Raw genomic sequence first — 16890 nt, 5'->3', positions numbered from 1 at the left:
AAGGTTTTCCATCCACTGGTTCACTCCTCAAATGGCTGGAGCCGCAGAGCTCAGCCGATCTGCAGCCTAACGGGTCTCCCACGTGGGTGCAGGGGCCCAAGCACTTGGGCCATGTTCCACTGCTTTCCCAGGGCATAGCAGAGAGCTGGATGGGAAGAGGAGCAGCAGGGACTCGAACCGCTGCCCACATGGGATGCTGGTGCCGCAGGTGGAGGCTTAGCCTACTACGCCACAGCGCTGGCCCCGTGGTAGTTGTGATTTTGAACGGATCTTTCTCCTTTCTTCTCCAGGTGCTGGCCTTGGGTTGCTTTCCGGAACACTAGGAATGGTCATTTCTGTTTTTCGGGACTTGAGGCTACGACGCTGAAGAGAAGCCTATGTAAATAAGCTGACATCGCTGCTGCCGTCCCTTCTGTTGGGAGACTCCCTGCTTCCCCACGCCCCGAGGAGTGGACGACCCGTGTGGTCACTATGAACGTGACCAGTTTGTTCTCCTTCACGAGTCCTGCCGTGAAGAGACTTCTCGGGTGGAAACAGGGTGACGAGGAAGAAAAATGGGCAGAGAAAGCTGTGGATGCCCTGGTGAAAAAACTGAAGAAGAAGAAGGGCGCCATGGAGGAGCTGGAGAAGGCCTTGAGCTGCCCGGGACAGCCGAGTAGCTGTGTCACCATCCCCCGCTCCCTGGACGGCCGGCTGCAGGTCTCCCACCGGAAGGGGCTGCCCCATGTCATCTACTGCCGGGTGTGGCGCTGGCCCGACCTCCAGAGCCACCACGAACTGAAGCCACTGGAATGCTGTGAGTTTCCTTTTGGTTCCAAGCAGAAGGAGGTCTGCATCAATCCCTACCACTACAAGCGAGTGGAGAGCCCTGGTGAGTGAGCAGCTGGTCTGTGTGACTGAGAGCATCCAAAGAATCCCCTTGGTTTTAGTCGTAGTTTTAGAAATATTTGGAGAGAGAGAGAGTAGGTGTGTGGGTGTGCAGGTGGGAGAGAGAGAGAGAACCCTTTAGTGTTTCCAACATTTTAACAGCTTGATTCTATTAGGAGCAGGCCATGAAAATTATGATTGCTGTAGTAACACCTCTCTTTTTTTAATAAGCTGTTTTGTTTCTATTTTTGTTGTTGTTTCATATTGCCTGCATTTCTGCAAGCAAATTTAGCTGTGAAATGTATTATAAGGGAAGAAAAAGAAGCCCAGTGTCATTTCCCTCTGCGTGCTGGAGGGAAGTCATCATGGAGGCAGCTGCCAGTGACTTGTGCCACTTGTACTTAAGAAGAGTACTTTCTAGGGGTCAGTGTTGTGGCACAGAGTGTTGAGCCACTGCTTAGGGCATCTGTGTCACATATTAGAATGCTGGTTCAAGTTCTGGCACCTCTGCTTGCAACCCAGCTTCCTGCAAAGGCATCTACTAATGCATCCTGGAAGGCAGCAGATGATGGCTCACGTGCCACCCACATGGGAGACCCAGATGGGAGTTCAGCCTCCTGGGTTTGGTCTGGCCAGTATTGACTATTGTGGGCATTTGGGAAGTGAACCAGTAGATGGAAGATCTGTCTCCCTCACCCTGTGTTCTGCCTTTCAAGTAGATGAACATAAATTGAGATCTTTTTAAAAAAAGGATTGATATTTTTTAATCATGTGTGCTCGGATTTTGCCGTGGAATTTCTGTATTCCCTGTGGAGGGTATGAAGAGATTATGTTCTTCTATGGAATCACTTGATACTACTGCTTTGTAAGATATTCCTAGTTGTTACAAGTGTGGCCTTTTTGCACGTATATTAAAGGTATACAGTTGACCCTCCCTAGCTGTAGGCCCTGCAGCCATGAATTCAACCAACTAAAGATTGAAAATATTAGAGGGCCGGTGCTGTGGCTCACTTGGTTAATCCTCTGCCTATTGCACTGGCATCCCATATGGGCTCCAGGTTCTAGTCCTGGTTGCTTTTCTTCCAGTCCAGCTCTCTGCTGTGGCCCGGGAGGGCAGTGGAGGATGGCCCAAGTGCTTGGGCCCCTGCACCTGCATGGGAGACCAGGAAGAAGCACCTGGCTCCTGGCTTCAGATCAGCGCAGTGCCGGCTGTAGCGGCCATTTGGGGGGTGAACCAACGGAAGGAAGACCTTTCTATCTCTTTGTCTCTCTCTCTGTCTGTCTATACCTGTCAAATAAAAAAAAAGAAAATATTAGAAAAAATTGCATCTGTCTTGGACAATCACAAACTTTTTTTTCTTGATATTCCCTAAGCAATAGCAACTATTTGCATAGCATTTACATCTTGTTAGGTATTCTGAGTAATAATAGGATGAGTTAGGTTATTTAATAGGATGTGCTTAGGTTATTTGCAGAAACTGTGACACTTTATAGAAGGGACTTAAGCATCTGCAGATTTGGTATTGGCAGGGTCTCTGCAGCCAGTCTTCCAGATACCAACAGATGACTGTTTTAGAATTTGTCTGTTTTTTCCCTCCTCATTCTGGATGGTTGGATCCATTGGAAAGTGATTAGGTATTCGGTTGTTTAATGTCATTGTCAGCTTGAGACCAGTTTGCGGTTACAAGGGTTCCTTAATGTGGCTGTGTGTTAGAATTGCATGACTTCCTCCGCAGAAATCCTGATCTGGGGATATCATGGTACCCTGTTTTTAACAAGTACTTCGGGTGTGGCTGATGGAGGCAATAGGTTGACCTAGATCATGTAATACTACTGTGGCTTTCATAGAAAGGGCAGTCTGTATTTTTCTGAATTATATGTAAGTCAAACAAAATAACTTTAAAGACTAAGGAATAATATAACAAGCATCTTTTTATCCCCCACGCAGTTGAAGGAATAAATAAAAGATGACACATAAACTGAGCCGCCTGTTAGTGTCCCTCTGACCCTATTTCCTTCAGTAACCACTCTTTCGAGTTTGATGTTTGTCATTTTCATTCATGTTTTTATAATGTTGTGTATGTATGAATCCATGATGATCTCTTCTGTTATTTTGTGTACTTTAAATTATTACATGAGGAAATTTAGAATTTCCTGTACAATTGCTATAGTCATTCAACATAATGCTTTTTGTGATTTTAGATTATATACTTCAGGATTACCTTGTCAAATGCCATGAAAAACCCTCTGGGAATTTGTTGGGCTTTCATTGATACCCTTTGGGGAGGATTGACATGGTTATGCCCTGGGGCATAACATTGTTCAGTAACCTTAAAGTTTTTCTCATTCAGTTCTTGGACATCTTTTTTAGGTTTATTTCCAGATAAGTGGTTTTCATTGTGTCATTTAAAGAATTCCTTTTGGGTAGGAGTACAATTACTATTTTCTCCAACAGCAGTGTTAATTTCTCTTCATTCCTTCCAGTATAAACATTCTTCACTGTTTATTATGCCAGCTGTAATGTAAATTTTCTTTGGAAAAAAAATGCTTAACACAGAGATGCATAGTCCTCTTTTAGCTGGAAATTAAAATGGAAGTAAGCGTTTTTGGAGAATGAAGTATAATGTGTGAGTCATATGTACTAACCAGATCATTTAGGCACATCCTTTTTCTTTAATCTTTATATGCAGCATAAGAGGTGCATAGGGAGACTTTAATTCCACTACTCAGGGGGCAAAACTGACCCCCACAAATTAAGTGACCTGTATGTCATAAAAACTGAAAGTAGAGGCATTTTTTAAAAATAATTTTTATTTATTTGAGAGGCAAAGAGAGGAACAGGTAACTTTCATCCACTAGTTCACTAATGCAGCTCTCTAAATAATGAAGCACAGAACTCAATCCAGTCTCCTGCATGAGTGGCAGGAACCCAGTTACTTTGATCATACCTGGTGCTTCCCACTGTACACATTCAGGAAGCTGAAGTCAGGACCCAGAATCTGGAATCGAACTCAGATATTCTGATGTGGGAAGCAGGCATACCAGCCAGCACCTTAACACTTAGGCTAGTTTTTTCAATTGATAGAAAAAAATTGGCATCCAAGGGACATTATTTCCAGGACCACTCCCCACACCCCCATGGATACTAAAATCAGAGCTACGTAAGTCCCTTATATTAAGTAGTATAGTATTTGCATGTAACTTATACATATCCTCTTTAAATGATCTCTAAATTACTTGTAATACCTAATGGAATGTAAATAGTATCTGAATAGTTATATTGCTTAAATGATTCTATCAGTTTAGCTGGACACTTCAAAGTTTATAGGAAATGTAAGTAAAAGGCACGTTTATTTGGCTTTTTTTTTTTATTCTTAAGTACACAGGGTCTTCAGAAAGTTCGTGGAGAATGGGTATTATAAAAAAAACTGCAAGGACATCAGAATTTTTTGCACCAAATTAAGCACATCTTCTAATTCCTTTTTCCATGAGCTTTGGAAATCCTCCAATACTGACAAGAAAGATTCAGTTACAGGGTGTTCAGAACACACAGAATTTTTATTTCTCCAGATATTTGTAACCCGAGGTTCACTGAGTCCACAGATGTGGAACCTCCAATTCAGAAGGGGCCGGCCATGAGGACATATGTTTATGGGGCACAGTGTGATGTCTCCATACACGATGCCCTAGTGCAGTGATCAAACCAGTGGAGTCAAGGTGTGCACCTCCTCCCATACTTACCATTCCTTTGTGGTAAGGACATTCAGAGTGTGCTCTTGGAGCGACTTTGAAATGCATGTGTTAACTCCACTCACCATGCTGTGCAAGAGATCACCAGAAGTTACTGCTCCTTTCTAATGAAAACCTTGTGCCCTCTCGCTGAGGCCTCTCCTTACCCCACCCACCGCACCCCCTGAGCTTCTCCTAACCACCATTCTACTCTCTACACCTGTGAGCGCACCATCTTTAGATTTCAGATACAAGGGAGCTCACGTAGTATTTGTCTTTCTGTGCCTGGCTTATTTCACTTAGCGTGATAGCCTCTAGACTTATCCATGTTGCAAATGACAGAATTTTTTTTTAACTTTTATTTAGTAAATATAAATTTCCAAAGTACAGTTTATGGATTACACTGGCTTCCCCACCCCATAACTTCCCTCCCACTCACACCCCTCCCATCTCCCGCTCCCTCTCCCATTCCATTCACATCAAGATTCATTTTCAATTATCTTTATATACAGAAGATCGATTTAGTATATATTAAGTAAAGATTTCATCAGTTTGCACCCACACAGAAACACAAAGTGTAAAATACTGTTTCAGTACTAGTTATAGCATTACTTCACATTGGACAACACATTAAGGACAGATCCCACATGAGGAGTAAGTACACGGTGACTCCTGTTGTTTTGTTTTGTTTTGTTTTGTTTTTTAACTTTTATTTAATGAATATAAATTTCCAAAGTACGGCTTATGGATTACAATGGCTTCCCCCCCATACCGTCCCTCCCACCCACAACCCTCCCCTTTCCCACTCCCTCTCCCCTTCCATTCACATCAAGATTCATTTTCAATTCTCTTAATATACAGAAGATCAGTTTAGTATACATTAAGTAAAGATTTCAACAGTTTGCTCCCACACAGAAAGTGACTCCTGTTGTTGACTTAACAATTTGACACTCTTGTTTATGGCATCAGTAATCTCCCTAGGCTCTAGTCATGATTTTCCAAGGCTATGGAAGCCTTTTGAGTTCGGCGACTTCGACTTCGATCTTATTTCGACAGGGTCATAGTCAAAGTGGAAGTTCTCTCCTCCCTTCAGAGAAAGGTTCCTCCTTTTTTGATGGCCCCGTTCTATCCACTGGGATCTCACAGAGATCTTTCATTTAGGTTTGTGGGGTTTTTTTTTTGTTTGTTTGTTTGTTTTTGCCATAGTGTCTTGACTTTCCATGCCTAAAATACTCTCATGGGCTCTTCAGCCAGATCCGAATGCCTTAAGGGCTGATTCTGAGGCCAGAGTGCTATTTAGACATCTGCCATTCTCTGAGTCTGCTGTGTATCCTGCTTCCCATGTTGGATTGTTCTCTCCCTTTTTTCTTCTATCAGTTAGTATTAGCAGACACTAGTCTTGTTGGTGTGATCCCTTTGACTCTTAGACCTATCAGTGTGATCAATTGTGAACTGAAATTGATCACTTGGACTAGTGAGATGGCATTGGTACATGCCATTTTGATGGGATTGTATTGGAATCCCCTGGCACGTTTCTAACTCTACTATTTGGGGCAAGTCCGATTGAGCATGTCCCAAATTGTACATCTCTTCCCTCTCTTATTCCCACTCTTATATTTAACAGGGATCACTTTTCAGTTAAATTTCAACACCTAAGAATAATTGTGTTAATTACAGAGTTCAACCAATAGTACTAGAACAAAAAAATACGAAAAGGGATACAGTATTAAATTGTACATCAACAGTCAGGACAAGGGCTGATCAAGTCACTGTTTCTCAGAATTTCTTTTTTTTTTTTTTTTTTTTTTTTTTTTTTTTTTTTTTTTTTTTTGACAGGCAGAGTGGACAGTGAGAGAGAGACAGAGAGAAAGGTCTTCCTTTGCCGTTGGTTCACCCTCCAATGGCCGCCGCTGCAGCCGGCGCACCGCGCTGATCCTGGCAGGAGCCAGGAGCCAGGTGCTTTTCCTGGTCTCCCATGGGGTGCAGGGCCCAAGCACCTGGGCCATCCTCCACTGCACTCCCTGGCCATAGCAGAGAGCTGGCCTGGAAGAGGGGCAACCGGGACAGAATCCGGCGCCCCAACCGGGACTAGAACCCGGTGTGCCGGCGCCGCAAGGTGGAGGATTAGCCTATTGAGCCACGGCGCCGGCTCCAGAATTTCTTTTTTTAAAACAAAAATTTATTTTCATTTTATGTGAAAGACAAAGGGAGGCGGGGACGAGGGGGGGGAAGAGATCTTCTATCACTGGTTCACTTCCCAAATGCCCACTACATTTAGGGGCTGGGCCAGGTTGAAGGCTGGAGACTCGAACTCCATCTGAGTCTTATGTGGGTGGCAGGGACTCAACTGCTTGAGCCATCATCTGCTGCCTCCCCGGGGCACACATCAGCAGAAGAATTTCCTTGTTTAAGGCTGACTAGTTATTACATTTCAGAAATGTTCAACATCACTAATCAGGAAAATGTAAAGTAAAACCGCAGTGCGATTAACTCACAGCTGTTAGAATGGCTGTGATTAAAAAGATGAAGGGGAACCGGTGCTTGCAAGGATGTGAAGAACAAGAAGTCATTGCACAGCGTTGGTAGGAATGTCAGTCACTACAGCAGTTTTAGAAAACAGCGCAGAGGTTTCCTAAATGGCTGAAAATAAACTATCATATGACCCAGTAAAATCCTACTACCGAGTATCCATCCAAATAAAATGAAATCTGTATGTCAGAGACATATCTGTACTTGCATGTTTATTGCAACACTATTCACAGGAGCCAAGGTAGAGAATCAACCAAGTGCCCACCAATAGATGAATGAATAGAAATAGAAATTCTTAAAAACCCCTCCCACAGGCTGCGCTGTGGCGTAGTGGGTACAGCCACCACCCGCAGTGCCAGCATCCCATATGGGTGCCAGTTTGAGCTCCAGCTGCTCCACTTCCGATTCAGCTCTCTGCTGTGGCCTGGGAAAGCAGTGGAAGATGGCCCAAGTCCTTGGGCCCCTGCACCCTTGTGGGAAACCCAGAAGCTCCTGGCTCCTGGTTTTGGATTGGTGCAGCTCCAGCCATTGAGGCCATTTGGGGAGTGAACCAGCTAATGAAAGATCCCTCTCCCCTCTCCCCTCTCCCCTCTCCCCTCTCCCCTCTCCCCTCTCCCCTCTCCCCTCTCCCCTCTCCCCTCTCCCCTCTCCCCTCTCCCCTCTCCCCTCTCCCCTCTCCCCTCTCCCCTCTCCCCCTCCCTCTCTAACTCTGCCTTTCAAATAAAAAGTAAGTCTTTTAAATAAGAAAAAATTCCTCCCACAGACCTACCTAATCAAATCCTGTTTAGGGTCAGCAATTTAAGAAGCTCTCCAGGCATTCTGTCACGTACCAAAGTTGGAAAGCAGTCATCAAGCCCAGTGGTCTTGGAGAGGCCCATGATGAGTCTGTTAAATTATTCAGCACTTTAAATTGTGCATGTCCTGATGCAGACGTGAGGTTGACTTGCTCTTTCCAGAACTGTCCTTCTGACACTTCATGCAGATTAGCACTCTGATGAGTTGTGATAAAGTGTCTCCCAGCGGGTAGGGAAACAGGAGAAAGGCATGTTTCCTTACGTGGCCCAGTGCTGGTTTTATCATTGTTCTTTTGCATGTCTTTTACTCCCTGTGTGATCAAAAATAAGTTTATAGATTTGAGTAATTGTGGTTTTTCTGCAGCTTATGCCATGTATTTTGTCATAACTAAAATAATATAAAAACGAACTAATAAAACGTGGGGGAGACGGAAACGTACAGCAACACTGTACTACAACTTCTCGTTCGTTATAGTTGGCAGCAGCAAAGTGGTGACTGAGGAAGGAGTTTTTGTTGCTGTGGAGAGGTGCTGCTTTGACCAGCGCTGGAAAAGTAGAAGTGTGAGGGATTTCTTTCTGTGCAAGTGTGTCGACACGTACAGGAAAGACGGTTGGTGGAGCTTCGGAAGGCAGTGACGCTGCCGTTGGTGTAACAGGTGGACTGATCACTGGGACTTTCTCTGCTCTTCAGCATTGGGGCTACTTGTTATTAGTGGTTGAATTAAATGTAGGTTTTCTTTACCAGATGCTTGCTGACTGTGGTTCACTCGTCCGGCTGTGGTCTCAGGAAGGCCATTCCGTGGCTGGCTGCTGCTGTGGGAGTGCTCGCATGGAGCTTTCCTGCCATTTGGCCTGATTTTTTTCCCCCCACATAGCTCTTGAAAATTATCTTCTGCACTTTGAACTTGATCAAGTTGAAGTCCGTATTAAACCTGAGCTTGAAATGCTGAGGTTTCCATGTTGGTATTTAACACGCTGGAGTTTGCTTCCAGGTGCTTTCATTTTAGCTTGATGGTTGCCAGCTGTTTAAAGTTAAATGCACCTAAAATCCCCTTCACCTGCAGACTGAAGAAGAGTTTTGACTCTCTGTGCCATGCACTGTGTAATCCATGGCTTGGTCAATTTCACCTTGAAGGAAAAGTCTGAGCATTACAGAAATGGAGAACAGTTGTCACCAGGGTTGAGGTGAAGGATGGAGTCAGGAGGGGAGTAGGAGCCAGGGCCGTGAGAGGACAAAACGAGGGGTCCTTGGACTGGTGGAAATTTCTGCTGTCTGTTGACTATGCCCCTCTCTGTATCCTGGTTGTGGTGTAAAAGATAAGTGAGATTTCCCTGTTGTTACTACTACATGTGACTCTGCAATTATCAGAGTTTTGGTGTCCCATGAAAATAGCCAGTCCAGCTCACAATTCATCACGCTCCTGTTTGTGCAGCTGTTGTATTTCATCATGCAAAGAAGGCACCTGTGTGCACTTCTCAGTTTTGTCAGGTAGTATTAATAAGATGAGTAAGAGTCGAGATTTAATATTGATTATTAGACATTGATTTAATAATACAATTAAATACTTTAAAAACAAAAGTGAAAGTGATTATTTTTATAGAATGTGTTGCTTCACTGTATTGTGATATCTGGTTTCAGTGTAGTTGAAATATGATTTTGAATCTTGTATTACTTTGTACATTTGCAGGGCAGGGAGCAAAGTGTTGACTTTTCCTTCAGGTTTATCTGTATAGTGATAGCCAGGAGTCTGCTAATTGAGCTTGTAAGCCTGAGATACCATTACAGGTGTTTTGGAGATTTTGAGATATTAACTACAGAAGTTAAATAAAGCCCTAGTACCTTGTGTTCATGCACATCTAAATTTTTATTCACTCAGACGTTTGTAACACATGTAAGACTCCTCAGGAACTGGTGCCTAAGAAAGCCTGGCATGTGGTTTCAGTACTGTGTGCTAAACTGAATAGCAGAGCTGTGAACAGAGGAAGCAGTTAACTCATAGGGGCCGGCATTGTGGCCTGGTAGGTTGAGCCGCCATCTGTGGCTACATAAAAAGACACTATGCCGGCATCCCATATGGGTGTTGATTCCAGTCCCGGCTGCTCTACTTCCAGTCAGCTCCCTGCTGCTGTGCCTGGGAAAAGCAGTGGAGGATGGCTCAAATGCTTAGGCCCCTGCACCCATGTGGGAGAAGGAAAAGAAACTCCTGGTTTGTGCCTGGCCCAGCCCCAGCTGTTGCAGCCATTTGGGGAGTGAACCAGCAGATAGAGGATCTCTCTGTCTCTCTGTCTCTCTGTAACTCTGCCTTCCAAGTAAATAAAAATAAATCTTAGGAAAAAAAAAAAAAAAACCAACCTGAGCAGAGCCTTGGAAAACTTCACTCAATTCTTTTTTTTTTTTTAAAGATTTATTTACTTATTTGAAAGGCAGAGTTAGAGAAAGGCAGAAAGAGGGGTGGGGAGAAAGATCTTCCATTCGTTGGTTCATTCCCCAAATGGCCGCAACAGCTGGAGCTGGGCTGATCTGAAGCCAGGATCCAGGAGCCTCTTCTGGGTCTCCCACATGGGTGCAGGGCCATCTTCTGCTGTCCCAGGCAATAGCAGAGAGCTGGATTGGAAGTGGAGCAGCCAGGACTTGAACCACTGCCCATATGGGATGCTGGCACTGCACTTTATCAGCTGTGCCACAGCACCAGCCTCTCACTCGCTCAATTCTAACACATTCATTCGTTGAATGTTTCAGCCCATGTAATGGTGCAGAGATGGCTATATATGTACTGGTATATTTTACCATACCAGGGATTTAAATTCATTGATAGCTAGAGATGCAATAACATAGAAAGACACTAATACAACAGTTAGACCAAGGAAAACAAAGTGAAATGTCAGGACCAAGGAAAATTAGCACATATGTGTTCTCTAGGAGTTTCTGTATTATAGATAAGCAACTGTGTCCAGTTGGAGGGCCCCAGTACCAACTGCATATTGAAAATATTTAAAAAATTTCCATCTGTACTTACAGACTTTTTCCTAGTCATTCGATACAACGTACAGCATGACTATTCCCATAACACTCACGTTGTCGTAGGTATTCTAAGTAATCTAGAGAAGATTTAAAATGTGCAGGAGAATACGTGTAGGTTATATGCATCCACAGATTTTGACATCTCAGGTGTGTGGGGGTGGGGGTGCAGGTGGGGCTCCCTCCTGGGAAGACTGAGGGGTGACTGACTAGTTAGTGCGTGTTTTGTAATCCTAGCCCTGATGCTTCTCTGATTGCCTTGGTTTGGGCTGAGATGGGTCTAACTTTGGGACGAAGGAAGAAAGCTGTACAAGTGAGGAGATACAGGTCCGGGTACTTGTTCCTGATGCGGAAGAGGCCGTGAGGCTTTCCCTACCTTTATCCGCCACTTCCTGTTCATCTTGTTTTTCTCTCTCTCTGCAATATTAGCTGGGAAGGTGAAGACGCTGTATATCAGCCTGATGGATTTCAGGTGCTGCTCTCTTCCGTCCACCACGACTAGTTCTTAAGGCAGAAGACCACCAACCAGCTAGCAGCTATTAGAACAGAACTCCCAAAAACATGGCTGAAGAAAAACAGCGGTTTTGAAAACAATGGAAAAGCATTTGCCATAGTAAATGAAAGCAGTGTGTAAGTGATGGCAGTTGTGTGGAAACAGTATTTTAAATTAGGAAGTAAAACCTGGATAACACTTCCAAGGCTGGCTTTGGGGAAGTTAGAACAGGCCTTTGGAGGTGTACTTTTTGCCTCATTATTCCCACATGTAGATCACCCTCCAGCGGTAACTTCTTGAAGGTCTGAGGGGGTTCAATGTGTGGGTGGGGGAGCGAGAGTCGCACATCAGGAGCCTTGTAACCAAATGGAGAGGAATTAAATGTGTGGGCTCGAGCTCATCATCTTGGTTTGACTTTTAGCTTCCATGGTACTAGATAACAACAGGCTCAGAGAAAAGACTGGAGATTTCTTTCTGCTGAATGTCCCCAATCCTTTGCCATTTTCTACTTCAAATTGCAAATGTTCTTCCAAGAGACTAAGCATTGAGTAATAGCTGTGAACTAGCCAGATCATCAGACCTCTGTCCTGCAATTTGAAGAAACGAAATTTGTTTGGGCAGGTAATAGGAAAGCAAAAAAAAAAAAACAAAAACAAAAAAAAAAACAACAAAAAAACTTAATGAACACAGCTGAATTTGGGGCAGTTATAGGACAGGTGCTGTGGGAACCGTGTTAAAATCTAAGAGGATTTCAAGAGCAGTAAAGCTGAAACCCTCCAAGGCTGTTATTTGCTGGCTTGGCTGGGGATTAGTGTAGTGGTTTGATGCTGGTGTTAGGACCTTAGAAAGGCTGCAGATGCCACTTCTCTCTGGGTTTGGTGTGGGCTTTGCTCCTCTCAGCAGCTCTTCCACAGGTATGAGAGATGGGGAGATAAGCTCTCAACTGGCTGCGTAGCTGTAATTCCACTTTTCCTGACATCACTGCCCTCAACAGGATTTCTGTAATCCTGTGACCTTCAGCACTGCCATGAGCCCCAGGGTTAATTTCACTAGAAGTGACCGCAGCTCCCTTGTTAGAAGACCTGAAGACTGGAAACAACGCAGTGTGGATTACGTAGAAAGACGGAGGTTGACAGAGGGCTGCTTGGCACATTTCTTCCCAGTCCTTTAAACTGTACGCTCATACTCTGGGATCTCAGCAGCCCTTACTGAGGGACGGTCAGACGTACATGCTACTGCACGGGTATCCCTGCCGCAGTTCTCCCTCAACTCCCCAGGGATGCTCCTGCTCTTAGTTCATCACTCTGGAAGTGAAAGGAGCGTTTCTTATCCAACTCCTTGGCCACCTGCCTGCTTGCCTGGCTGGCATCTTCAGTAAGAGTAGGCAGAAGAAGAATGGGGTTCTATTAGAGGTATTTGAGCAGCGTTTGTGAACAAAAAGTAAATATACATACGATAAAAGCAAGTGTGCCTTGTGTGGGCTTTTTTTTTTTTTTTTATGATTCAGCAGTATGTTTCCCTTCGAGTATCTGAAATGTTTACCCAGGGTATGGTGGTATACTGAACAGGCATTTAAATGAGATGGTCAAGTTAGGAAACAGTTACGGAGAGATGCTTTTGAAACATAAAACCTACAGCTTTTAAAAAGGAAAAAAGAGGAGTTGGCGTTTCGATGCAGCCGGTTAAGCTGCCATCTGCGATACTGGCATCCCATATGAGCACCCGTTTGAATCCCGGCTGCTCCACTTCTGACCTCAACTCCCTGCTGATGAGCCTGGGACAGCAGCAAAAGATGGTCCAAGTGCTTGGGCCGCTGCCACCCATGGAGGAGACCAGGTGGAGTTTCAGGCTCCTGGCTTTCGTCTGGCTCAGCCCTGGCTGTTGGGGCCATTTGGGGAGTGAACCAGCATAGGTGGAAGATCCCTCTTTCTCTCCCTTTCTGTAACTCTGCCTTTCAAATAAGTGGGTAAATCTTAAAAAGAAAAGGAAAAGGAGAATGGATTTTTAAATATCTTTTAAAGATTGATTTATTTGAAAGGCAAAGTTACAGAGAGAGAGATCTTCCATCCAGTGGTTCACTCCCCAAATGGTCACAGTTGTCGGGTCTGGCCCAGGCTGAAGTCCGGAGCCAGGAGCTTTGTCTGAGTCTCCTTTGTGGGTGCAGGGGCCCAAGCACTTGGACTATTTAACACTGCTTTCTCAGGCAAATTAACAGCTGAATTGGAAGTGGATCAGTCAGGACTCCAGTTGGCACCTATATGGGATGCCAGCATTGCAGGTAGTGGCTTAACCCGCTGTGCCACTATGCTGGCCCCAGGACAGCTACTATTTTAAAACGAGTTATTTAATAGAGAAAACTGATAGGAGCATGTCCCAAGGACCTAGGAATCAACTTGAAAGGGCTGTCCCTGGCCAAATCTGAGACAGTTTGATCAACAAAATAATTAAGGGCAGAAATGAACTAAAGCAATGCGGGAGGCTGGGGTGGGTTACTGGGAATCAATGCTGTTTATAAACGGGCAGGAGGCTGGGGCTCGTGCTCAAAGCAGACTCCTGGTTGCCAGCTGTAGGTGTGGAGCGGAGTTCTTGAGAGAATCAGGACAAGCAAGCCCTCTTAGAGAAGATGCTTATTCTCCTTGTTAGTAAAATGTTAGGTTAAAATACAGTGGGGGAAATCTGGGGTTGGAAGGCTTGCTCTGAAGTGTGGCACTTCCCAACATGACATGAATCGGTGTTTGCTAACTCATGAGATGGGTGAATGATGATCTCTTCTTTCCAGGGCTGTGGTGAGGCTTAAATACAGTGCGTGGAAAGGCTCCAGGCCCTAATGCAGTCTTGAAACAGTGTGCAGCCGAAACAGTGATACAAAGAACATAACTTCTGAGTATAGCTTCCTTAGATTAAAAGCTGAATTTATGGTGTGAGCAAGTTTCCACCAAGCAAATAGTCAGAAAACTAATGCAATCACTCCAATGAAGTTAGAGCAGCTCTTTTTTGTTGCTGGCTGTGTGCTTGGCACCATGCTCATCACGTCACACATGTTCTTGTGTAATAGTGAACACAGCTGTGGCAGGTATGGACAAGCCACCTGCAGAGGCGGGATTCACATTAAAGTCTAACTCCAGACTCTGGGCTGTTCAGCACTGCACTCTGGTTCCCCCGCCCCATCAGCTTCCTCTTTAATGAAGAGGGGGAGCCCGACGTTTGCAGTAGGAGAGTGTGTGATCTCAACCACATACATGCGCCAGCTGTGTGAGCATCGGGTGGATGGTTGCAAACTGCGTGTCCACACCTGCGCCTTGAGTGCTTCATGATGGAGGGAGGCCCTGTGTGTTTTTTTCCCCCATTGGTCAGCAATCATCATTAGGTAACAAGTGTGTCTGTTCGGTTGGTTGTATGGACTACATTTAATGGGATCGAATTTTGAACTCAAAACGAGCTGAATATAATTAATTCAGTTGCAATTATACATTAAGCAAAGCTGTCTGTGTGACGCCTGGGAATGGTCATTTAAAACAGCAGCAGTGTAATAGGTGATTAGGTGCAGTGGGCCACTTGCTTTCTGCGTGATAACTCCTCCCCTACTGAGTGCTTGCCAGAGCCAGGAGCTTCCTTAAAGCTCACAGGTGCCGCCGGGTGATGAGGAGCTTAGAGTATGGAGGCAGGCTGCCTAGGTTTGATGCTGTCTCCACTTGCTGTTAGTAGTGTATATAATACATACTTTTTACAGTTTTTATTTGAGAGGCAGAGAGAGACAGATTGATCTTCCATCCATTCATTCACTCCCCAAATGCCCACGACAGCGGGGAATTCCGTCCAGGTCTCCCTGGAACCCAACACTTGAGTCATCTCCTGCTGCCTCTTAGGCTGTACACCAGCAGGAAGGTTGGAATCGGGAGCAGGGCTGGGACTGGAACCCAGGCACTCTGACAGGTTCAGATGCACGGGTCCCAAGCTGTGTTTTAACTGCTAAAGCCAAATGCCTGCCCATTATTGAATATTCTCGAGGAGTTACAAGTTCCTTAAATCTCTGTATTCCTCAGCTTCCACTTTTGTAAAGTGGAGACAGCGATTGTGCCCAGGATCAGAGTAGATTTGAGGATTGAGTTAATGCTTAGCATATCTAAGAACTTTCTAAATGTTAAATAAAAAGGAAATCTGAGAAAACTACTGTTATCCCCATTTTACTAAAAACAGTGATGTTGAAAGTAAATCGTGAGCTGGCCAGTAAACAGGTGAGCAGAATTTCCAGTTTGGGGCGAGGGTGAGGTTTTCCCGGTTTCCCCCTCTGGTGGAATGGCGCAAACTCCCAGCGGCGCATGCACTGCGTCCCCAGAGACAGAAGGGGATGAGGCCAGCCCCCTTGGCCCTCTCCGCCTCCCTGGCCGCGGCCCAGCAGTTCGAGGTCCAGGGTCTGCCTCAACTGCGCAGGAACCTGGCCATTGCATCCTGGTTGCCCCTTACCCATTCAGGCAGCTCCCAGGCCCTTGAGAGCCTGGTCAGAGGGACCCACTGTGGACCTCATTAATTTTATTCTGACAGCCTGCCAGATGTAGCCGAGGAACTAGCTCTAGTAACAAGAGCAGATGCGGACCCCTTGCTGTGGAGCTCGGGCTGTCCTCGCTGGCAGCCAGGATGCAGCGTGGCTCTGCACCTGCGCTGCCCTGCACCTGCAGCTTGCTGGCTGTCCACAGACCCGGCTGGGGATCAGAGCCCCTCGCTGCCGTCCCTCGCTCCAGGTTTTTCCGAGGCTTGTTTTGAGCCAGAACACACACACACACACACACACACACATACGCACACACACGATTCTAACTCTGGAACTCTGAAATCTGCCTTGGACTTGCTTGTGTGTGCTGTGAAGGATTTTTCCCCCTCCTGATGTTTTTAGCTTATACCCTGGAGTTTTTTTGTACCTCTGACAACTTCTGAAGCCTGAAATAACATAGCACCTTCCCTCTGTGGAAGTTAAGCAAATAAATATTTGGCAAAGGAAAGGAAACTGGGGTCAGCGTAGGAAGAGAGAAGACTGCTGTGTGGCTCCCCCCTCCCCCCTCCCCCTGCACAGCGCTGCTGGGCCTGGCTTGTTGCTCTCCAGAAATGGACACTGAGAGAGGAACGTATTGCTGCCTCTATTCAGATGGCCAAGCCCCTAGGCTGTCCTTATCCAAAGCTAGTGCTTCATCCATGACACTACTTCCCTGCTTGGCCGCAAAACTGGACCGGATGACTCTTCCTGTCGGCCTAGCCTAAGGCTCTGCTGACCCTGCCCACAGCTTTCTTAGGTAAGTCTATAAGCTTCAAGACTCAGGACCAACACTGTTTAGCATTTTAGTGGTGAAAGGGGGGGATGACGAGAAAAAGGAAGCTCCAGTTGTACAGCTAGTTAGAGGCGCAGGGCCCGAAACCTGATGCCCTGTTGCTGGTGCACACGGCAACCCCTGTTGTCCCCTCACCAG

General features: G+C 45.5%; 1 protein-coding gene across 13 annotated transcripts in view; it reads left to right on the top strand.

The window, feature by feature from the left end:
- The window catches only part of SMAD1 (SMAD family member 1), an 86546-nt gene that overhangs the window by 34504 nt on the left and 35152 nt on the right, over positions 1-16890 (top strand). For 11 of the 13 annotated variants that reach the window (XM_070047474.2, XM_008267390.5, XM_070047471.2 and 8 more), the window contains exon 2: positions 291-871. In XM_070047474.2, coding sequence (XP_069903575.1) covers positions 472-871 — 400 coding nt within the window. In that variant the 5' untranslated portion in view covers positions 291-471. Of the gene's footprint in view, positions 1-290; positions 872-8398; positions 8481-12917; positions 16717-16890 lie in introns of those variants that run through there. The other 2 variants (XM_089302432.1, XM_089302433.1) reach the window with 2 other exon arrangements.

Source organism: Oryctolagus cuniculus, chromosome 8, assembly GCF_051225735.1.
Source record: "Oryctolagus cuniculus isolate XC-2025 breed Fujian yellow rabbit chromosome 8, ASM5122573v1, whole genome shotgun sequence".
Classification (NCBI taxonomy): Eukaryota; Metazoa; Chordata; class Mammalia; order Lagomorpha; family Leporidae; genus Oryctolagus; species Oryctolagus cuniculus.
Note: the sequence above shows the minus strand (reverse complement) of the source record. Positions and strands in the feature narration are given on the sequence as shown.